The 25,993-nt window shown below is 28.8% G+C and overlaps 2 protein-coding genes and 1 pseudogene across 2 annotated transcripts; 1 reads left to right on the top strand and 2 right to left on the bottom strand.

Annotated features, from left to right (window-relative positions):
- Window positions 1–10,876: 10,876 nt before the first annotated feature.
- Window positions 10,877–12,920, bottom strand: LOC126553627 (uncharacterized). Its single transcript, XM_050208770.1, has 2 exons — window positions 11,015–12,920; window positions 10,877–10,929 (listed from the first exon to the last, which is right to left on the bottom strand). The coding sequence occupies exons 1-2, from the start codon at window positions 12,918–12,920 to the stop codon at window positions 10,877–10,879; spliced, it is 1,959 nt and encodes a 652-aa protein (XP_050064727.1).
- An 8,727-nt stretch (window positions 12,921–21,647) lies between these two features.
- LOC126553626 (tigger transposable element-derived protein 4-like) lies at window positions 21,648–22,652 on the bottom strand. Its single transcript, XM_050208769.1, has 4 exons — window positions 22,646–22,652; window positions 22,210–22,568; window positions 21,913–22,090; window positions 21,648–21,826 (listed from the first exon to the last, which is right to left on the bottom strand). Exons 1-4 carry the CDS (start codon window positions 22,650–22,652, stop codon window positions 21,648–21,650), a joined length of 723 nt encoding a protein of 240 aa, XP_050064726.1.
- A 678-nt stretch (window positions 22,653–23,330) lies between these two features.
- Window positions 23,331–25,915, top strand: LOC126553625 (uncharacterized; annotated as a pseudogene).
- The last annotated feature ends 78 nt before the right edge of the window (window positions 25,916–25,993 follow it).

Raw genomic sequence — 25,993 nt, 5'->3', positions numbered from 1 at the left:
TATTTTAGAACAATGACTACTACTAATTTTCGGCATTTTAAATTAAATAATATCCAGTAAAATTTAACTATAAAATTGTATATAACACGAGTTGACTACGACGGCTGCGGATAGACTGTAGAACTGTATGTGTATACTGTATACTGTATGTATAATCAGGGGTGGATTGGCCTATCGGGAAATCGGGAATCTTCCCGATGGGTCGGTTCTTATAAGGGCCACTTAACTTACTAAATAATTATTACAAAAATAAATTATATTTTTGTATAATAAGAAAAATTAAATATGGAGGTATTATTTTGATACTTATTTGTACATTCGTACTATAGTAAGAATATAATACTATACTATACTATACTATTACTACTATAAGTGACCAAAAGAGTTCGTAGTGTTTGTACGATACACAACAAATTCCTTTATTTTATTCTTTAAATATAAAATGAAAATTTTTTCCATGCATCACTATAAATAATATCTGGTGGTTGCATCATCTTTTGTATGTATTTTGATAATTGTGTAGAATTGAATGGAATAAATTATTGGATTTAGGTATGTTTAAAATTATTTATAGAATATTTTTCCCAGTTTTTATCAATGTTTTCAAGACTGGCTTTAAGAAACGGCTATGCGCGCGCTAACGCATAATACGGTCGACAGTGAACGCGTTAATGAGTTACCAAGTCAGTTACAGACTACAATAGTGCATTTTATTTTATATTTAGTGTTAAAATTCAATTTCAAATTTAGTTTTTTGCTTTGTGCAATTTTAATTATGCGTGATTCTAATGGAAAACGAAAGAAGGGTGGTGCCGAAAAGTTACGAGATAAAAAGAGAACACTTTTAATGGATAATGCTAAAATATGTGGTGATATTCGTGTTATGTTTTCTAAATTGAAGGTATGTATTTATTTATTTACATTACATTCTATACATTTTCAACTTAAGTTTCCACGTTATAGTCGGGAGAATGAAAAGTGGCCGCTGGCAATGTGTTAGGAACATTTTTTTTTTTTTGATAAACAGTGGTTCTCAAAGTGCTTCACGCAAGGCGCGGTTGGTTTACAACATCTGACCGGCGCACAATTTTGAATGGGGTCTTTACATTTTTCCTTTTTGCCTTCGTTCTTGATTTGGTTACCAATTGCACTTGAGGAATTTGTATTGTGCTATTGTACACAAACCATCTGCGTCCTTACAGGCTACGACCCAACAGCAATATACGTCATTCGTTTACGAATATTACACGTGTTGTGTTGTGTTGTGTTTTATTACATCAGGCTTCAATAACTGAATTTAACCAATATATTATTATTTACTACTATTTTTTGTTACATTTTTTTTTTAATATACAATGGCCGGCAGTAGTAGTGACACTCGTAGTCAGAGTAAAAAAATAATATTTTCGGTGTACAAATTTATAAAAGATCTCTCCAAACAAGATGAAATTATTCCATCTATGTTTGCTCAGTCCCTCAAGGTAACAGCTGAAGCTTGTGGATTATCAGAACGTACTGTAAGGCGCATATGCAAAGAAGGAAAAGATAGTTTGGATTCAGATCAACAAGTTGCTTCGTTCAAGTCTCCGCGTGAAACGTATAAACGTGCAAAACCATTGACCGAATTAGACGATTTCGACGCAGATATAGTACGCAGAGTAGTGCACGAGTTTTACGATAGAGGTGAGTACCCAACAGCTCTTAGTATTTTAACGGAAGTGAAAAAGAAGTGCAATTGGGAAGGCTCTGTTTGGTCGATGCGTTCGCTTTTAAAAAATTTAAAATTTTCGTTTAAAAAGTGCAATGATGGAAGGAAATTTCTTATGGAAAGGAACGACATTGTTGCACTTCGTTGTACATTTTTACGAAAAATGTGTACGCTTCGCGAACAAAACGATACCCGTCCCGTAGTTTATTTGGACGAGACGTGGATAAACCAAAATCATAGTAGAACACGTATATGGCAAAATGCAGAACAGACCGAGGGTTTAAAAGTACCCACAGGCAAAGGGGGTCGCCTCATTATTTGCAAAATATGGTTTTATTAGCGATTCCAAATTAATATTTCGAGCTAATGTTAGCAGTTTTGAGAGCGACTATCATTCATCCGTCATGATTCGAAGTATTTAAAAATTGGTTTATAAATATGTTGAACCACCTTGAAGAGCCGTCTATAATTGTGATGGACAATGCATCTTACCACTCACAACTTAAAGATAATTTTCCCAAAAAGTAATAGAAGAAAAGCCGCTGTAGAAGAGTGGCTGAAAAATAAAAATATTGAATTTTCACCACTAGAGCGGTTGTCTGAATTGCGCGAGCGTGTAAAAAAATCATTCCAATGTACAAACGCTACGAATTAGATGAAATAGCACTGGAAATGGGCCATGAAGTGATAAGGTTACCTCCATACCATTGTCAATAACCCGATTGAATTGATTTGGGCTAAGGTTAAAGGGGAGGTAACTAAAAACAATAACACTTTTAAGATGGCTGACGTAGAAAAGTTGGCGCACGCGGCTATGGATGCAGTAACACAAGAAGATTGGGAAAAGTGTGTTGCACACGCGGAAAAAATTCAAAATGAAGATAATGAAAATGAAATTTTGAGGGATGTCATGTTAGAGCCGATCATTATAACATTAAGAGACGATGATAGCGATTGGAGCGATGAACATGATGATGATGACGACGTATTTGATGCGGATATTTAGTTGCTTAGATTATAATAAATTATTTTGTATATATTTCAATTTTAATTATTTTGTATATACTTCAATTTTAATTATTTTGTATAATATATTTGTATTATACGTTTAAATAAACTCTATGTTAAATTACATTATGCTTACTTATGTTTTTATCAAAATAATTATTTATATTGCTTATTGGAATTAAATGTAACAATATGCATTATGGTTAATAATTCAAAATGCGCGCGCTTTGTTTCACAATTTTGCGAAACCATTACAAAAATTCACCACCAGGCGCGTGGGCATCAGCGGCCACTTTTCATTCTCCCGACTATAAATACTTATATACCTACATATATGTACAGGGTGATTTTTTTATCAAACAACACTCATTATTTCCAAAAGTATTTATGTTTTTAAAAATATTTTTTTACATAGTTTCAAATTGTTAAAAAAACATTTTTATAAAAAAAATATATTTTTAAATATTTTTAATCCTTATAATTTTTTAAGTTTTTTACTTTTTTGAATGACAACATAGATTTTTAATTTCATATTCCAAAGCAGAATAAGTTTTTGAGTATTTTGATACATAAAAATCGAATTTAGGGTGAGTAATTTATGAGTTATACGTATTTAAAGTTGAGCTGCGCGGGGTGGAGTGGTACGGGGTTACCCCGCAAAATGTTTGTCCACTACTCCGCTTGTCTAAACTTTGAATAAGTATAACTCATAAACTACTCACCCTAAATTCGATTTTTATGTATCAAAATACTCAAAAAATTATTCTGCTTTGGAATATGAAATTAAAAATCTATGTTGTCATTCAGAAAAGTAAAAAACTTAAAAAATTATAAGGATAAAAAATATTTAAAAATATAATTTTTTTATAAAAATGTTGTTTTTTTAACAATTTGAAACTATGTAAAAAAATATTTTCAAAAACATGAATACTTTTGGAATTAATGAGTGTTGTTTGATAAAAAAAATCACCCTGTATATAAATATTTAATAGTTAAATGCAAAACATAGCTTAAAAAGGTTATACAAATCCATCAATAGATAGTTTACTTAGTTTATTAATAATTTTATTTACTTTTAATTTAGAATGAAGTCTTAGACAAGTCTGAGGAAATACCTGAAAATTTAAGTCAAATTTCAACAAATACAGATATTGCAATTGATAATTTATGTGAAGTAAGTGTTTTTAGTTCTATTATAATATTTATAATTTTATTTGGAAAAGGTTAAACAAATCCATCAGCAGATGGTTTACTCAATTTAGTTATAATTTTAATTTACTTTTAATTTAGAATGAAGTCTTAGACAAGTCTGAGGAAATACCTGAAAATTTAAGTCAAATTTCAACAAATAAAGATGATGCAATTGATGATTTATGTAAAGTAAGTGTTTTTATTTTTATTATATTATTAAATGTATTATATTTATAAATTCAAATCATTGTGTTGTGTATTATTATCTCTTCATCTTATTGTATCTGTACATGTATAGATTGTTAAATTTTCTAATAAAAAATTAAAAAAAAATTGTGTTAATTTCAGGTAAAGGTTATGAATTTGAATGTCTCAGAATCAATGTTTAAGAAACCACTTCCTCTAATGCTCGACAATTATTTTGAATATCATCCTTTGCAACCTGTTTCACATACATTTTTCAACTGTAAAAAGGTTTTTTATAAAGCAGATGGAACTAATAGATTTTGGCTTACATTTGATGGAAAATCATTATTTTGTACAGTATGTTTAGCTTTTGGTTCAAAAAATAATTCATTTGTACTAGGCATGAATACATGGTCTCATACCTACCAACGTATTCAAGAACATGAAAATATATTAGAACACAATGTAAGTATAGAAGCATATTTTTTGCACGTTCACAAGACTAACATAGATAACCTATTATTTGTAAATCAATTAAATTCAAGAAAATTTTTAATTAAACAAAGACTCAATGCACTGGAACGCATAATAGATGTAATTAAATTAATTGGTAAACGGAGCCTTAGTTACCGTGGAAAACATAATGAAGCTGCTTACACTTTACATAATGACTCAATTGATCATGGCAATTTTCTAGATATACTATTATTATTAAAAAAATATGATGTTGTTCTGAATGAATATTTAGATAATATTATTAAAAAAAAGTCAAGTATCACATAATTCTGGAAATAAAACTAGAGGTGGTTTATTAACCTTAATTTCAAAAACAACAGTTAATCAAATAAGTGAATGTATCAGTGATCTTATTAAAAAATGCATTGCCAGTCAAATTGTAGAAGCTGAAATGTTTTCTGTTGAATTAGATACCACCCAAGATGTAGCAGTCAAAGATCAGTGTGCAATTGTGATTAGATATGTTAATTCTAATGGGATTCATGAAAAACTCATAGCTGTTGTAAACTGTATAGATAGTTCAGGAAAGGGTATTTTCAAATTGCTTTTTAATGTTCTAACAAATAATAATTTAAACATAAAATATTGCATTGCCAATGCAACAGATGGTGCTGCATCGATGCAGGGCATTTATAATGGATTTTCTAAATGGTTATCAGATGAATCACCTGGTAATGTTCATGTATGGTGTTACAGCCATGTTTTAAATTTGGTATTATCAGATATAACTAAAACGTCTATTGCTACTGCGTCAGTTTTTTCATTATTAAATGGGCTAGCTGCATCTTTCAAAGAATCGTATCAACGTATGGCTGTTTGGTCAAAAGCTACACGGTCTGATGTAAAACATAGAAAACTCCAATTAATTGGAGAAACTAGGTGGTGGGCAAAAGAAGAAGCATTAAGCAAAATTTTTGGTAGTATAAAATCCACAGATTGTTTGTATATTGAATTATTAATTTCACTTTATGAAATAGAAACTTCTGAACATTTTTCAATAGAAATAAGATCCAAAGCTAAGAATTTTAAGGAATCAATGTTAAAATATTCCACATTGCTTACAGCCTTTATGTACCTAAGAATTTACAAAATAACTTCCCCTTTGTCAAAATACTTACAGACAAATGGAATGGACTTGCATAAATCTCAACAATTAGTTAATATAGTTCATAAAGAATTACAGCATATACAAAGAGATGTTAAAGGGTTAAAAAGCAGGTTGATGAATTTATTATTAATGCTAATCATAAACTAGAATCATTTATTGATGAAAATGAAGAAGAGTTGGACATAACTATTGAAACTGAATTACCAAAATTAAGATTAAGGAAAAAAAAGAAAGCTTTTGAAGAGTTAACAGAAGATGACCCGATAGATGATCCATTTAAAAAATTTACCGTAGAAATATATAATAATATGATGGATAAAGTAGTAGAAAGTATGGAAAAAAGATTCATTAAAAATAATCAAATATATATGGGACTTGGCATGTTTGTCACCTATTCATTTTGATGATTTTAAAAATGGGTTGCCACCAAATTCTTTAAGTGCTCTTGCCATAAAACTCAAAACATTTAATAAAGATATTACATTGGATAGCTTACAGTCAGAGTTATTACATTTTGCCTCTAGTTGGAATAAGTTAAAAATATCATTACCTGAGTCATATATAGATAATGATATTTCTGAGGATGATGAAAACCAAGATGATGATCTGAACATTTTCAAAAAGTCTTGTAATGAAAAAAAAGTGTGTAAAAATTGTGCTGTTTGCTGCTTTAATGTATTGATGAAATATAAGCTTTATAGTGATGCATATCAACAATTAACACTGGGTTATAAGTATCTACTCACACTTCCTTCAACTCAGGTAATGCTTTAAATATTTTTATTGTTTTAGCTTAAATTTTATTTATTTATATTTAATTTGCTTTAAACTAGATGGCTTGTGAACGATCATTTTCAATTTTAAAAATAATTAAAACTCGCTTGAGAAACACTATGAATGAAGATAAATTAGAAGCTTTTATGCTAATGGCTTCAAACAAAGATATTTTGAGTAATATAGATTCTGACCAAATAATTGAAATGTTAAAAAACAAGAGTAAATTGCTTCTTAAAGAACTTAGTTATTAAATTAAGGTGCATGTACTTAATAATAAGATTTCAATCATAATATTATATTTATATATTAAAAATGTAATTATTAATTATTTTATATTAATTATCTAATAAAAAAAAGTAAAAATTGATGATTGTGGAGAAAACTGTCAATTGTTATTATTAAGTGAAGACAAAGCAATATGTTATGAACAGTTGGAGAAATAATAAAATGTATTTAATATTAATGTAAAAAATAGAACATTAAATGAAAGTTTAAATTTAACGTCTATTGTTACAAAATAGGATATTTTCTATAAATATTTAAAAGTGTAGTAAGATCAAACTTTAAGATCAAGTTAGAATAGGTTAAACTTATCTGACTAACCCACAACTGGTATAGCCATAGGTATTATATATTTTATTGATTTAAGGGTGAAACTAAATAAATTTTGAAATTTAAGTAAAATTTGGATTTTTTTGTGAGATGATGGGGGGGAGGTTACATTTCCGATGAATGGGCCGGTTTGATTCATATTTCCCGGGCCGAAAAAATTCACCAATCCGCCCCTGTGTATAATCGATAATCTATCGACTATCGTAGTACCTTAGTCACTATCTTAATTACTTCGTATTATATCGTTGTATATATATAAATATATAATTATATATTGTTTGATATAAAAGTCCAATACTTTGTATAACAACATAATATAGCACCGATAAAAATAATACAAAAATATTTGTACAAAAGTACATTTTTATAAAAAAAACCCGAAACGTGCAATTTTGTGCAAAAACCCAAAAACGTGCAATTTTGTGCAACATAAAACTTTTTTTCAATTAATCTACATCTCTTAATTTGGATTTGTAGCTTGTTTCTATTGAATTTAGAACATGCCATAAAAAGATGCAATTGCACGGGAATCCGGTCTTTACTTATGTATATATTCCTCTACAACCAGTTATTTAGAAAAATGGACTATGTCATTAATGCAATTCAAAGTAATTTAATTTATCCTATTTTATTCTTAATTATTTTTGATTATTTTTAACCAGCAATTATTATTCAAATTATTACAGGTATTTAAATGGATGGACATTCAGAAATCTGTTCCAATAGATTACAATAAAGTTGAAGAATGTGTAACTTTCTTAAAGTCCCTAAATGTTTTTATTGATGATGTACAATTATTTGACCAGATTCAAAATTTAAAAAAAATTATTAGCATTCATGATGATACATATTTCTTTGAAAAATCTCCAAATAAGTTTTTATTGTTTTTTTCTTCGAATCAAAACATTACAACATTTTCTGAAATTTTGAAAATTGCACAGTTTTTTTTTTTGCTATTCCAGGACATAATGCTAGTACTGAGAGAGTATTCTCACTTATAACTAGTTAATGGACCAAAGAACGTAATCGTTTTTATTGGAAAACGTTAAGGGTGTTATGATGGTTCAATTTAATTTTAAACATTTTAAGTGTGCTGATTTTTTTAAATACTTGAAAGATCAAAAAAACAATTATATTTTAAAAGAAATATCTAGTTCTGACAAGTATGGATTAAATTCTAAATGATGTTTTAAAGTTTCTAATGTCAATTTGGTTTAAAAAAGTTAAATAATATAAATGTATAGTTTTGGTTGATTTATTTTTTTATTTCAATAGATACCTATGTTAGTATATTACTATGTTAAACTTAATAGTTTGTAATATTATATGCTGTTTATATTGTGCTTCAATCAGCCAACTAAATGTAATTGTGTTGAAATATACATCACACAAATATGTTTTTGTGTTAAATACATCATGCAAATATGTTTTGTATACTATCAATAGTTTTAATGCCTTTAAAATACATAACGATTTTATATTACCAGTTGTATTTGTGTATCTGTGTAGGTATTAATTAACAAACATTTATTTGTAAAAATGTCCTCTTTTTTTATAAGACACATCTGGTCACCCTATGTATACAGAACGATGATTCTTGTTTTTTATATGAAATACTTCAATTCCACAATAATTCACTATCAGATATGATATATGATTTAATGACGATTTAAAATAAAATTTGTATTGAACTTTATACCATTATAATTGTTATAATTACTCTAAGAATTGATTTCAATATTATAGTAAAAAAATAAGATTAATTAATTTTATCAATTTTAATAATTTTATTAAATGTTATAATTTATATTATCAATAAATAGTTTTCACATTATAATATATTTGCATTTTATTTTTTGCTGTTTTTACAATCTTTCGTCATGGATCTGATGAACATCGATTCAAAATTGAATGAATAAGTTCGTTTATTTTATTTGATATTTCATTATCAGCAGGATAGGTATTGCAAGTCTACAACTTCACGCTAGCTTCAGAATGTTTCCATCTATTATAAAAATCATTATTTAATAATATTCATAATATGTTTTATCATTTAATCATGTTATAGTTAAATATCAACGATAAAATCCTCAATCTCATTATTTTAATTAGAATTTAATAATTTATTTGTGTTGAATAATAATAGGTAACGGTCAAATTAAAAAAATAATCTGGTGATCAATAAATGATTGTATCGCTGTTGTTTAACTATAGTTCATCATTTAATCATTGGTTTTTTTTTATTATGGTTTTTACATTTCAAGTGACGGAATGTCCTTAATAGCACTAGTTTTATAATGTTGGATGACGTAGTAGTCATCGCATTTTGGCGCTACTGTACACCGAATCGTATACGTGTAATTTCCTTCCGTCAATGTTATTGAGTTTGAAACGTTATCTTCAAACCTTTCCTTTCGAAATTACACTAGCTAAGGCATCCTTGTACGTCTCTATTGATTCTGTTCGCTGCTATACATTCATATATATTTATATTAAAAATGAATATGTGGTGTGTGTGTGTGTGTGTGTGTAATATTTAAAAAAAATAATACAATACAAATTATAACCTTTCCAGCCTTTGACATTTTAACTTTTGGTTCAGTATCATTTTTTCTTTTTTTATTCTGCATTTTTACCGGTTTTAAAGAAGATGATAGTGTTGATAGCATACTACTTTCATTCTATTATTTAATAATAATATATTAATATCATACACACACATACATAAACAAATAGGTATAGGTACTTACATCATCATTTGAAGAGCTTTCGCCTGCAGATACATTAGTATAGTACGACATATTATTTTATATATATATATATATTTTAATTTACCTTAAATAAAAATGATAGTCAGTTTAAGTTTAATTTTTAATATAACAGATTGTTTAAAAAACATTTAGGTACTTGATCAAATTGTGTTACTTGGTTTGTTATCGACTTGTAGCAAACAGATATATTACGGTATGAAACGACGAAACATAAAATGTATAGACAATGTTGAGATTTAACACTAACTATAATCAATGTCTACTGATCACTTATATACAGATTTGTAAGGTTGTGGGTATCATATGGTGTGATCATAGTTTCACCTAATCTATAATATAACTGTGGTAGCGTTGTAATATGGCGTGATTATAGTTTAACCAATTATATAAAACAATAACTGTAGTCAAAGTTTAATATAGCGTGATCATATTTGTACCTAATAGTAGGATGAATATGGGGCTTCTGGATCTCCTCCCCCTTAAATTTTACATGTAAAAGCATAGGCTCCTCTATATAGGCAATTCGTAGTACAGGCTCCTCCCAAACAACGAGTAATAACTCAATATAGGCAACCTGCAACACGCATAAACCCAACACCATCACCAGATCCTACACGTAACCGGCATATATTTTATACCTTCTCCTTCAAACCCCTACCTTTTGAAGAAAAATAATATATATAAAATTCTGATTTCGACTAAATAAAATACTTGTCCGTCAAAAATTTTTCCTCAATTATATCCCCCCCCTTTTTATTTACACACACACACACACACATACACACACACACACACACACACGTACATGTAAAAACGTACTCATAATATAATATATAAGGTATACCTACAACATCACACATATCTAAAAATGTTATACAATTTTCAGATTATAACCCCATTTGAATAAACATCATGCTAAAGCATACGTTATACATCGGATTGTATCTCAAACAAACACATATTCAAATATATTATAATATAGTTTAAATATATACATACTTACATATTATATCCAAACAATACACACATCAATATCATATTTTCGGATTTTCCTAAATAAAAAAAAACCTATAAAAATAATTAAAAATGATAAATACTAAAATATGACATTTTTTTTTATGTAAGTAAAATTGTTACCTATATATATTGGCTTGTTAAACATGATAATTTTGTTTTCCAATGAGACAGCAGCAAGATTTTCATTGTGTGTCGTACAATTTTTAAATGTTTGCTTGTTGATGAGTTTTTGTAATCTTTGTGGACATGAAACTAGTTCCATCTTAAAACGTTTCCGTAAAGATTCCATGGTTTTCCCAAAAACGGCATTGTTTAAGAGTTTGAAGAAATCCTTTTCGAATGCATTCTTCGCGTTCTTCCTCATTTCGGTGTTTAATTTAATGTATTTTGCAAGCCAATCCGATTGTTTGAACTCTAAAACTCTGTGTACTTTTTCTACAATTAATCCATTTGCTATGGCTTGCTGTAGGTTTCGATAATGGATTACGTAATTTTTTTTTGAATGAAGTGTCGCCATAAGTTTTTTCACTTTTGAACCAGGAGGAATTTTGTTCTCAGGTAAAAATGGAAGATCGTTATGTAGGTCATGGAGTTCATTAGGGTATGACATGTCTACCTCATACACTCTGCCTATATCTGACTTTGGCGACAAAGAATCTAATCCGTCTAACTTAGGCTCTACCCATTTAAAGTCACCGTATGGCATGTGCTGTGGCATTGCCCATCCGTACAAATTGTTACAATCTTGGTAAACTATCCACGATTTGGATTTTGTTGGGTCATAATCTTGGATTTTTTCATTATTAGCTTTAGCGTACCTCATACTTGCTTGTGTGAGGCCGCCGCGGATTGAATTTTCGAAAAATAAGTGGGTGTCAAAATCAGAGAGTAATTCTAGTTTGACTTTGGTATATTTCAACATACAGTCAAAACTAAAACCTGGAGCTGTAAAGTAGTAAACAGGGTCTAAATTGTACGTAGAAATGCACATATCTCTGAAATTTTCGAACATGTCGGCCAACAGCAGCACGTCAATTTTTAGATACAAATCGCTATATTCTCCTAAGGTTTTGCATTTGAAATGGTTCCATATTGTGACTGCATGTTCGTATTCCTCATCGTCTATATGTTCTTCTGTTAATGTGCTATAAAAATCTTCTTTCTCAGGCAAAATTGTTTCTTCTAACTTGTCCCAACTATCGGTAAAATCGTAAGGGTATACACTCTTACGTGTGACGAGATCCATATCTTTGGGTACGAATGCTTTTGCAGTTTCTCTGAACTTCTCGAACCCTGGTGTTAATAAATTTTCTGCGAGTGTTGATAATTTTGATGCCATGAATCGACAAGAGTCAATGAATCGAATTGAAAAGTTGTTAGTAACGTGTTTTGAAAATGAAATGTATTTTTCTTCGCTGTTCGGAATCACTGAGATTGATTTAGTGTCATTTCCGAGTTCTGTTACGATGAAATGTGCATCGTAATTAGACAAATTGTGTAGAAAACACGGTACAAGGTTAGGTTTTTGGAGCTTCAGGTTGCAAGTATTGCATAAAGTTTGCCTAAATTTTCCTGATAGATGACAGTGATCTGCTACCTTTTGGTTTTTGATAGAAAAATTACTTGAACATAGATTGCATGTACTTTTTGATACATGTGCTATTTGCTCTTCTTCTGTCATTATGATGGGTTTATTTGTTTTAAGTAAATCTTGAACTCTTCTCGCGATCTCTGTCACTTCATTGACGAAACGCTTGGCTACATCCTGATGTGACTCGCTTCCGTGATAAACAATAGGTGATGTTGGTATCTCATATTTCTCAAGCAAATCAATAGGGGCGTATTCTGTAGTCTTTACGAAAACTCCATAGCTCATCGGTTCATGTTTTTGAATAGCTATTGTATTTGCACCTTTTCTTTCTGTGCACTTAACAAGAAGTGCCTCGAAATCGGCATATATCACGAACGGATGTCTTTCAGTGTTACTCCACCCATCGAACTCTAACAATGTACCGAGCTCAGGCATCTTCTGCAGAATTGGCTTGTGTGTTCCATATATCAACTTATGTTGTTCAAGCCCTGCCTGACCTTTTAACTTGTATTTTGTATGTATATTGTCAAAACTGGTGAAGCAACGTTTGCAAAATACTCGCTTTCTTTGTGATCTCACAAGCCTCGAAAGGTTTGAAATGTCGGTGTAGAAGCTTTTATGACCATCAGTAATTAATAAGAGATCAAAATGATATTTTTTTTCTTCATCTACAACCTTAAGTGGATAAACAATATGTTTCTTATTTTTTTCTTTTTTTAATCCATAAACGTTAACTGATATTTTCGGGTTATTTTTTTCAAATGTTTTTTATTTCCCTCAAAGGTGTTGGGAATGTTAAACTACCGAAATTAAATTTATCTTCATGCGATGTATAATTTTCAGTTACAATAGTTTTGTTATTACCTATAATGTATTTTGCAATGATTGCCCACTTAAAACACTGTTGGTCTGATTTTTTCGGATTGATAATTGCTTTTTTGTTTTTTGATGTCAATTGGTAATGGAATATATGACGATCCACCCATAGGTGTATAATTATATATGCCTAATAATAAACCGTCTATAGATTCTAAACTAAACCCACTTCCTTTAGAAGTATAAACGTCTTCCTCAGACATAAGATTAGCGAAATCTTGATTAATTTTAGCTTCGATATCTGTATCCATAAACATTTCCTTGGCTGAGGTCTTAAATGCTCTATTCTTTGCTGAATTGTCTACGTTTGGGCGATTATATGTTGCTTCTAGTTTTAAATTATATTTAATTGGATGTTTTGTAGAGATTGATTTGAGTAGATGTAATAGGTCTTCTTTTGATGATTCCAGAAATATATTGTAGTTGATCAAATTATCTATATTTTTCATATAATACCACTCGATTTTATCTGCGAACGACGTGCCTGTCTTAATGAAACCAGGGGTATTGACGCTGTTCATACGTGTTTTTTTAGCATTTACTGCTTCATTCGAATTTTCCACATGTGTACGCTTAAGATCATTGCGATTTCTGGTCGAAGGAACTGAAATAAAATAAAAAATTTATCATTGTAATGCTAAACATAGAAAAAATGTGTGTGAAGATAAATTGTTAACATAAATATGTATATTTTTTCAGTAAAATTACCCGAAGAAAAATTAAGAATTTAAAAAAATGATATGTTTATCATATAGAAAAAATGATTTATAAAAAAAATATATAGGTATTACTAATAAAAAAAGGAGATATGTATGAAGCAATGCATATGTAATGGATACCCACTGTCACCGAGCAAGAAATATGGACCACATTTTTCTTCCAAAGTATTGCAGACTGGTGAATTTCTGAATACCCTGCTATCGTGTACGGATCCAGGATAACCGGCAAAAAAATCAATGATTTTGCGGTTGTGGTCACAGACAACCTGCATCTGTATTGAATAATATCCCTTTCTATTTATGTATGAATCTGGATCATTATCAGGTTTATCTATCTTGATATGGCAACCATCGATAGCCCCTATAGCCATAGGAAATCCATTAGCTCTGAATGAAATCTCTGATTCTTGTTTTTCTTCATCGTTAGGCCATTTGATTATTTGTGGTGAATAGTTGCTCAAAAAATATGTAAGCCGTTCAATAATTCTATGCAGAGAACTTAGTGTAATATTGAAACGGTCTACAACATCACGGAAGCTTGCAGTTTGGTGCCCAACAAACCACATAAATATAAGGACCTAAAATCAATAAATGGTAAAGTGGTAGGTGCATTGGGTGAACTGTTAATATTATATTAAATGCTAGCTAATACCATTGAGTATATTATATTATAATCAATGCTCAAATAGGTACAATGTACATAAACTGAACTAAAACACTACCAACCTGGTCATCCGCAGGTATTTTACCAAATTGGCCATGTCTGTTTTTTTTTAAATGATTACTTTCTCTGTACAAATCAGTTATTCTTGTTGTCAAATGACGACTAATCCTGAAATGCCCAAAATATGTTTCACAATCATATTGTTGGACAGTTTTTTCTAAACAAAAAAAAAAATAAATTAATCGTTAATAAAACAGAAGCCCGTTAACATCTACTCACCTATAAAACGTTCGTTTTTTATTTTATGGTTATTAATTAAGTCCAATCCGTCGTCAGAGGAAGAACTGGATGCAAAAAAGTCATCAATATCGTCAATATCGTTCATTTTTAATGCAATTAACAGCAACCATAGACAAGTTTACTAAGCAAAAAGTAAACCATAGAAAAAGAACTAGTAAACAGTAAACTAAGCTGTATTTACAGCAACCGCCAACCACAGTATGAATTCCGGTGAGACCATTGAGACCGTTGTAAGGTAGGCACTAGGCAGGATCGCAGGAATGCAGGATATGCTTATCACCTTCTGTCTGCTGGGTCTTCAGTTTTCTATTCATACTCGGGGACAGCGACCCTACTACCAGTATTACGGCACCATACTTTTTATTTTAAATTTGGGCACACTGTAAGCGCAGTCCATCAGTATTCAGTCAGAAACGCGTTCCAACAGTGGTCAAAATCCACGATCAGTCCACGGTAGCGCATGCGCCGTAAATCAATCATGGATCAGTCGGCAACTAGTCCCAAATCCCGTGTTGGAACAAATCTATAGAATACTGTTATCGTGTGTGTGTGTGTGATACATAACGATGTATAACGTTAACGTATGCTTTAGCGAATGAGATTATAATCTGAAACTGGTATAATATTTTTAGATATGTGTGGTGTTGTAGGTACCTTATATTATATTATGAGCATGTATGTATGTATGTATGTATCATATTATAGTTTTTAAGTATAGTTACAGTTATAGTTTGTATGGTCATATCATAATTATATATATAAATATACCTATGTAGTATGTATCATATGCTAAATATGTGTTTTATTGATATGTAAGTATATATTATATAAATTGTATAATATGTATATATTTAAACTATATTATAATATATTTGAATATGTGTTTGTTTGAGATACAATCCGATGTATAACGTATGCTTTAGCATGATGTTTATTCAAATGGGGTTATAATCTGAAAATTGTATAACATTTTTAGATATGTGTGATGTTGTAGGTATACCTTATATATTATATTATGAGTACGTTTTTACATGTACGTGTGTGTGTGTGTGTGTGTGTATGTGTGTGTGTGTGTGTAAATAAAAAGGGGGGGGGGGGATATAATTGAGGAAAAATTTTTGACGGACAAGTATTTTATTTAGTCGAAATCAGAATTTTATATATATTATTTTTCTTCAAAAGGTAGGGGTTTGAAGAGAAGGTAGGTAAAATATATGCCGGTTACGTGTAGGATCTGGTGATGGTGTTGGGTTTATGCGTGTTGCAGGTTGCCTATATTGAGTTATTACTCGTTGTTTGGGAGGAGCCTGTACTACGAATTGCCTATATAGAGGAGCCTATGCTTTTACATGTAAAATTTAAGGGGGAGGAGATCCAGAAGCCCCATATTCATCCTACTCCTAATCTATAAAAAATATCTGTGATCAAAGTGTAATATGGCGTGATCACATATCACACCATTGGATCAAACTATAAATCTGGTTCATAATCATTCAATATTTATAGACTTATAGTCATTTACAAAGTGCTTTGAGTGGTTATAGTCAATTATCCTCAGCCTTTCAGTACTTGTAAGTCGCTGACTTTATTACAACACTATCATCAAGCGAGGTTTTTGATATTAGTTAAGTTTTATAATTATTTATCTAAATTAAATACAATATTAATTTGAAGAAACAGTTTAGTTCTTAATTCATTTTTAATTGATAAACTATAACCTACTTATTCAACGCAACAACATGGACCGAGGTATTCATCAAACTATGCAGCAAAACAATAAGTAAGATAAAATACAAATATAATTAATTATAATAAATATGTTTTAATAATTTACAAAATTTCAGTGAAAAAAAAATCAGATGAATAATGAAATATTTAAAATATAAATAATACATACGTATAATATGAAAATATAAAATAAAATGAATAAAATATAAAAAAATAAAATTGGTTGAATTCAAATTAATTTAATATTTAACTTATAATAAAAGTTAATAAATATGACTTATTAAAGTATGCTATAGTAAAACACGATCAGATTAAAAAAATTATGATATAAAATCAAAGTTGAAAATTATTATTTTATTTGAATATTGTTTATATCATTATAGATTAATTAAGCTGCTAGTGAATCTGCTAGTCTTAGTGAATAAATATAAAAGATATGATTGTTTTTATTTTTTTATATATTTTTTAAAAAATAATAAGTTATGTGTCTATAAAATATTTATATTATTGATTATAAAAAAATATGTTTTAATATTTTACAAATTTTCATTGAAATAAAAATCAGATGAATAATGAAATATTTAATATCAAATAAATTCATACTACGCATAAATAAAAAAAATTAATCAATAAAATATAAAGTACATTCAATAATCTAAATTTTATATAAAATAAAAAATTATGAAATCAGTATTTTATTTTTATTAAAATATATTTTAGTAACATAGATAAAAATAATACTATGATACTATTAATTTATATGTTGTTTAATTACAGGCAAAAACCAAAATAAAATAATTATAATTGATTTTGAAGTCAGCAACTATCAACGTACAGATTTAATACTTATTTCTGCAGCTATATCACAGACTCACGTAAAATCTGAAATTATTCGTCTACGAGGTCGACCTTTAATAATATCACCTGATGGAAGAATAAGATTAATGAATATTATTCATATATAAAAACTAGAGATTTGTTACTAAAAATTTTTTGAAAAGAAACCAGATCAGCTTCAAGTTATATTAAACGAATTACATTTAGCTATGAAATCAATAACGTCGAACCTAACTACAAGCTTTTTAAAAAACTATCTTGATTTTAATAATCAAAATGCAATTATTTTTCTATGGAATGGTAGTACAGATAAAAATATTTTACAAAGATTAGGTTTTAATACAAATATAATGTTGAATATGACTGCATACGATACTGATAATAATAGTGTATTTTATTTATAATTAATTAATTTTAAAAGAAATGAAATTATATTAAACCATAAATTAGGTTATATAATTAAAAATGGTAGATTTTTATCGTTGAAGGAAACTCATGATTCAATTTGTAATCAATACCATGATATCTAGACACGCGGTAGCGTGTCAAGCCAAGTTCTAGCTACAGAACTAGCGAGCAGCACCGTGTGTAATATTACACGAACCATTTGGAGCCACTTTTGACCCCCTCATAACTCAAAAACTATTCCACATAAACATGTCAAATTTGGCTCATATATTGAGACTTACAAGATACATATGTTTTCCAAATTTCATAAACATACCTCAAACCGTTATTTAGATATTAACGTCCCAAAATCGTCATTTTTATCACTGACTGACTTGCCTATAGATCAAAATTCTAACCCAGTTCCAGATGACCTAGAAAGTTCAAATTTGGCATACTGATAGGTAGTTAGGTTAATACAAAGAAAAAAATCAGAAACTTGAAGATTTTTAATTTAAATTTTTTAAATTTTTAAATTTTTAATTTTTATCAATTGATTTTATTATAATTTTGCAATTAATTATCTATTATGTTTTATTTTTCAATTAATTAATTGATTGCTTCTAATTTAATGTAGTGTTGACTTAAATTGAAAAATTAAATTAAAAAATTAAAAAAAAAATTAAATTAAATTAATAAAAAAAAAAAAAAAATTAAATTAAATTAAATTAATTTTTTTTTTTATACTTATGTAGGAAAATACAATAGTTTATTAAAAACCATTTGAAAAATATTTTAATATGATTTAATAGCTATTAATAATTTACTTACAAAAAAGTAATGATATCCCAACAAAACATAAATGTAAAATGATAGCCAAGTTCAATTAAATAATATGCTTTGGTTGTTGACTTCAACGACAAAAGAAGTGAGATCTAAATGGATGCCAAGTTCAATGGTCAGTCCTGAAATTTATTTATAACAACATAAAATATAATTTCTTCTTATCACTTAGGATAATGTTTTGAAGCCTAAGGTCTGACTTGGCTAGTTTCCATATACGAATAAAATTATGTTATAGCCTTCGCAAGTTCTAAAGTTGTAAGTTCTTTTTTATCCTTCTAAAATTGGCTTGCTGGTAGAAACTAGCTATCGAACACAGTGCTCTTCCATGACTGTTTTGGTTGGTACTTAATAATAATTCGTTTATGACAACTAGCCAAGTCAGACCTTAGGCTTCAAAACATTATCCTAAGTGATAAGAAGAAATTATATTTTATGTTGTTATAAATAAATTTCAGGACTGACCATTGAACTTGGCATCCATTTAGATCTCACTTCTTTTGTCGTTGAAGTCAACAACCAAAGCATATTATTTAATTGAACTTGGCTATCATTTTACATTTATGTTTTGTTGGGATAACTTATATACACGACGCAGTTAGTGATGTAAAATTAACGAAATGTATTTTCAACTATTTATGTATAAAAAACAATTATCAGTTTATATTAAGTAAAATAATAAAATAATATAAGTTCTTACAAAATACTAATAGCTCGCAATTAGTAACACGGTAATATTGAAAAATTAACCTCATCCGTTAAAAATAATTACAATCGATTTTGATTTTAACAAATATTAACATGTCGATTTAATACTTAATTTCTACAGCTATATCGCAGACTTACGTTAAATCTAAAATTAAACGACATTGAGAACGACCTTTCATAATATCACTTGATGGATGAATAAGATTAATGAATATATATATTATATATAAACCAGAGATTTACTGGTTTACTGGAGATACTAAAAAAATTTTGAAAAAAAACCAGATCAGCTTTAAGTTATAGGTACTAAGTTATTATTTATGTGTAAAAAATCAATATTATCAGTTCATATTAAGTAAAATAATAAAATTATATTGATTTATCTTTAATAACAATAGATCGTAATTAGTAACACAGTAATATTTTAAAAAGGTAGTGGTTATTTTCACGTCCAACGTGAAATTATTTGTTTTCACGTCCTGCCCTGTGATTGGTCGTAATATTGATAAGGAAACCCGCGTAATTTTGAATTATTGATTTTATTTAATTTTGTAAAATTAAAACAAAATATTTAATTAGTTATTAATAAAATAATTACGTAACCAGGAGGGGGTCCATGGGGTTTGGACCCGCTGAAATGTCATCAACAAAATTTTTTTAGTCTGAATATAATATGATATAATGGAAATATAAATAAGAAAATTATTATAAATTATAATTGTATATCTATATTATACTTATAAATACAGTTTATATTTGTATATTGTTTATGTTTTCATTGTTTTGTTTGCACAATATTTATATTTATTATAATACAATTATCATTACTTTATACTTACATTATTTACCTAGTGAATAACAAAAATACATTTTTTTATACATGTATAATATACAATATATATATATGTACGTTATAATAAATTTGATTTTTGCTTAAATAATAATAATGCTTAAAATTACTTATTATATGTACTTTAATTATTTTAATCTGACTCCTGAAATAATATCTTAGCTACATCCCTATAACAAAATAACTAAAGGCTATTTTAAAGTGTATAATTTCTATTATTTTTATTGATTACCTATTAATGTTCAAACATACTAATTAATTGAAGTTATAAGTGTTATTGTTACCTATTGTATAGTGAATATAAAATTGAATATAGATTTAAATATCAACATTTGTGACAATGTACATAAGTATGAAATAAAAGTAATTGTAAATTAATTAATAAATGTTAAAAAAAACAAATATAGTTATCTTAAAATATCCTAAGGCTGAAATACCTATTTAAGATGAATTATTTTTAAAATCTATACCTATCAATTTTATCACCCTCGTTATTTTTTATTACTAACTTGTTTATAAAATTCTGTCATTAGATTTGTTCTACCTTTTGCCATAGAATCCATCAATCTTATTATTGTGTTATAGTGGTTGTAATAAGTCTGTTGCCTATAGTGTAGTGAACTAAATAATAAGTACAGTAAAACCTCGTTAAGACGCTCTCAAAGGGGAAATCGTAAAACCGCGCAATATGCGGGATAGCGTTATAGGCGATATCCTGCCTATTACGCTCTTAAAGCGTTATAGGCGATAACCCGCCTATTACGCTCTTAAAGCGTTATAGGCGATACCCGCATATTAAAAGCATTTTAAATGTGATAATATGTAGATAGAATAAATTAGAAAAATGTTCATAGTGTGACTTGTTATGTATTACACAGTTACATAAGTTGTATTTAAAATTAATAATAAAAAAAACATCAAATATACATACAATAAAATTATTAGGAACATATTTTATAATTATGTATTATTTTCTTGGATTAAAAAAAGTGGTAATGGTTGGTTGTTTCAATACATTATTTTTATATTTATTCAATAAGAAATTGTCCACCCTACCTAGATATAGAAGCATGTTTTCGGAGCCATCAGTTGCAGTAAGTGCCTGTCTCAATGTAGATATTGATTGTACAGTACTAGCGATTGACGGAAGTGGTGGATGTATTTTTCCTCATCATCACTTGGCTCATCTGGTTCATCGTTTACTGTAGCCTGATTGATAATTTCTTCAAGTTCTAGTGCCTCGTTCGTTATTAATTGGTCGTCAATGGATGTGTAGCCTGGATAAACCTCCTCAAAGTCCGAAATTCGTCTGAGTCCAAAACGTGAGGGTCTTCTTGTGATACGTTACCAAAATAGGCTTTGTTGAAACAGTTTTTAATAACTTCTGGTTTTATCTCATCCCACGCAATTGAAACATAATGAATAGCATCTAAAACATTGATTTTGGGGATTTTGGGGATTTTTCATCGGTCACCGATTCCATTTCTAGTAAATACCGTTGAACTAATTTCTTACGGTATTTCTGTTTTAAAACTTTGATCACACCTTGATCAAGGGGCTGAAGCTTGCTCGTAGCATTTGGCGGGAAAAACACAAGTTTGATATTTGTAAGGGTTATTTCTTTCGGGTGAGCAGGGCAATTATCGACAAATAAAAGGACGTTTCTTTTCTGTTTAACGAACTCGCAGTTGAGCTGTTGAACCCATTCAATGAATTAATTTCAGTCATCCACGCACGGTTTTGAGCTTTATAATCACACGGTAAAGTGTGTACATTTTTAAAACATCGGGGGGATTTCGATTTACCTATTACCAAAAGTTTTAGCTTGTCAGTTCCAGACCAATTTGAGCAAGTTAAAACAGTTAACCGGTCCTTACTTAACTTACCACCATGACATGTTTCGTCTTTCATCACAAGTGACTTATTTGACATCAATTTAAAGAACAAGCCAAACTCATCAGCATTGTATATATCCTCGGGTGAATAATCTTTCAACAAATTTGGTAGAATTGTCTCTTTCCACGATTTAATACTGTTGTCATCTACAGCATCGGCTTCCCCACAAATTTTACGATAGACAATACCGTGCCTTTTTCTAAAACGATCAAGCCAACCATTAGATCCACCAAAGTCCGCTATGTTCAACCTTTTTGCGATCTCATTTGCTTTTTCTGTCAAAACGGGACCATTTACAGCCAAATTTAATGTGCGAGCTTATCGAAGCCACTCCAACAAAATATTTTCAAACTGCTCATTTTTACCATTTCTAACCTTTTGACGTTTCGTACTGCCAGAAAAAGCGTTTTTTTCAATTTCTTTCCGGTTCTTCAATATGGTTCGCAACGAAGAGGAGGGCAATCTTAATTGGTCGGCAATTTGTTGTTTATTGAATACACCAATTTTTTCATCATACAGTTTAATAATTCTCAATAATTTATCGTCAATAGACAAAGCTTTCTTTTCACTCCGGCACTACTAGATGACGTAGACGCACTCGTCATTTTAAACCACACACGAATAACAATAAACAAAACATACAAATTATAAATCTGCGTGTGATGTCACGTGTACACTTCAACGTCCGATCATATAACTAACTTACGTACGTACTTACGAAATATAGTAAGAGTATAAACCACATCAAGATGTTAAAAATAAATATCAATTATTCGGTCGATAATAGATAAACGTTTCAACGAAATTCTTATCGCTGATTGTATTAATGGGTTTTTTTCTATTTTAAAAGGTTTGAGAAGCCAGCAATTAGAGCGTATTATGCGGGATTACGTATTATGCGGTGGCGTATTAAGCGTGTTTTTTTCAATGTTAAAAGTGTACAATTACCTAGGACCGGGAAAAATCCGCGTGTTAAGCGGGATGGCGTATTAAACGGGAGCGTCTTAACGAGGTTTTACTGTATATTATAAAGCAATATGAATTTAAATAATGTATCTACCAATTCTACCAATATCAACATTTCTGACGATGTAGTAAGTATGATTAATTATTTTAAAAATCAAAAATAGTTCCTATATGTAAATGTATTTATTAAATGTAGTAACAGATTATAATAAATAATTTTTAAAATTTTAATTTTAGCTTCATGTACTAGAATTTAAAATTGGCAGTGAGTTTTCTTCACTAGTTGAATTAGAAAACTCTATAAGTAATTATGAGGCTAAACATTATTGCAATTTTACAAAATCAAACTCAAGGACAATTGAAGGGGCTAAAAAAAAAGGATTAAAAAGATATATAAATCCAAAGCTGGAATATACTGAAATTGATTATGTGTGTGTTAATGGAGGACAATACAAAACCCAATCAAAAGGGATTAGACCACAACAAAGGTTTGTGTATAAGAATTATATTTTCTATAACATTTTTGATACATTTTCTTTCAGTTCTTACCGTTCAAACTGTCCTGTAGTTATTCGTATAAGGCCCGATGCAATGGGTGAAAAATTGGTCATTAAATCTTTTGTTAGTGAGCATAATCACATATGTACTAAGGTAAAAATAATTAATTTAGAGCTTAGTTTTAACTATACATTTTTAAGTATAAAACATATATTTGTTAGACTATGTATGATCAATGATCATTATCCAAAACAAAGACGATTAGATAATGATGCTAAAATAATGGCAACAAAAATGATCAACATGAAAGTTAACAAAAAAATATTACAAAATGACTTAATGAGAACACAAAATAAAATTGTTACACTAAGGGATATTCACAATTTAGTTATTTCAAATTCACCTGCCTCTGATGCATTAGAAATAGTAGTAAAACATTACGAAAATTCTAATGTTACATTACACATTTCCAAAAATTGTAATAATGAATTGAAGGCGATTTACTTCCAAGACTTGGAGATGCAGCGCATTTTTTCTTTGTGTCCAAAAATTTTATTTATAGATGCAATTTACAAAGTAAACGACTTGAGATTACCTCTTTATGTGTTTTTAGGTTTGTTTATATCAGTTTATTAATAATGTAAGTATGTAACAGTTAACTTTCACATACTATTATTTATAATATATTAACAGTTGAAGATAGCAATGGACAGAGTAAGATTGTAGGTTTCTGTCTCCTAACTTCTGAAGACCTAGAAAATGTTGCAAATATGGCTATAACTTTCAAAAGATTTAATCCTGCGTGGGAAAATATAAAATGCATAATGGCTGATAAAGATTTCACCGAACGAAACGTATTTAAAAATCAATTTCCAACAACCCAAATTTTAATTTGTATTTTTCATTGTTTGAGGTCTATGTCAAGAGAAATTACCTGTGAAAAAATGAACATAACTTCAGGTAAGAAAATATATACAAATTTAAATTAAATATGTAATATTAAATAATGTAATACTTATTGTATATAATATTGTTCCTTAATATAGGACAAAGAACATTATGCCTCCAAATATTGCAAAAAATAGTATTTTCAAAATCAGCAGATGAATATGAATTAAATTACGAAGAACTAAAACAGACAAAAATAAATAGTGTAATGGAATATTTTAATAAAAATTGGCATCCCATTAAAAATGAATGGGTGGTGTATTTCCTATCTAAATTCATGACTCTAGGTTGTAAATTTAAATATAATATGTTGTATTAGTATTTAGTATTATTAAATAAATATTTTTTTATATTAGGTAATAGAACAAATAATAGATTAGAAAGTATTAATCAAAAAATTACCCAGGTGGTCACGAAATTTTCAAGACTAGACCAACTATTTCAAGGTAAAATTGTATTATAATAATACATCTATTATAAGTACATATAATTGTATTATTATATATTTAAAAAATGTTATTAATTATTATATAGGACTAGAGATGTTAATGGTGACCCTTAGAACGGAAAGAGACCATATGGCTACTGAGTGTTTCAGTAAAACTCCAAGTTTTGTCAATAACTTATCAACAGAAGAAAAACAAATGTACTGGTATTTAACGCCATACGCTTATGATCTAGTAATGTCAAAATTTAAATCTATTAAAAATATAAACATTTTATCTTTAAATAAAGAAACACAATCAGCAACAATTCAATCGAGTGAAGGTGTAATAGATACTAGTACAATAAAATGTAGTTGTTCATTTGTCACAAGCATGTGTTTACCGTGTCATCATATTCTTAAATTGCGACAGATATATAATATTCCACTACATAATCCAGAACTATATGCAGAAAGATGGACTAGGCAATATTATGCTAGAGTGTGTAGAGTTATTCCAACAAATGATACTGAAAACATTAAAGGAAACCAAATTAGTGATGAAAATGAAATTCAGAATATTAATGTAGTGACTGTTCAAAATAAAAAAAAATACCGAATGCACATGAAAAGTATCGGAGTGCTCACGTTGAAGCCAAACGATGGCTTCTCTAGCTTCAGAAGCAACGGAAACAATTTGAACAGCGTTTAATGATACTAAAATATATTGCCAATGCATGGGAACAAGACAAAAACATAACAACCACTGAAATTGGTTTGTATTAGTTTTATTTATAATTATTTAAACAAACAGTTATATTTTAATAATTATATTTAGATTCTTTACTCAAGGAAAATGAAAAC

The sequence above is a fragment of the Aphis gossypii genome, unplaced genomic scaffold (genome assembly GCF_020184175.1).
Source record: "Aphis gossypii isolate Hap1 unplaced genomic scaffold, ASM2018417v2 Contig00281_ERROPOS243947, whole genome shotgun sequence".
In the NCBI taxonomy this organism is placed as follows: Eukaryota; Metazoa; Arthropoda; class Insecta; order Hemiptera; family Aphididae; genus Aphis; species Aphis gossypii.
Note: the sequence above shows the minus strand (reverse complement) of the source record. Positions and strands in the feature narration are given on the sequence as shown.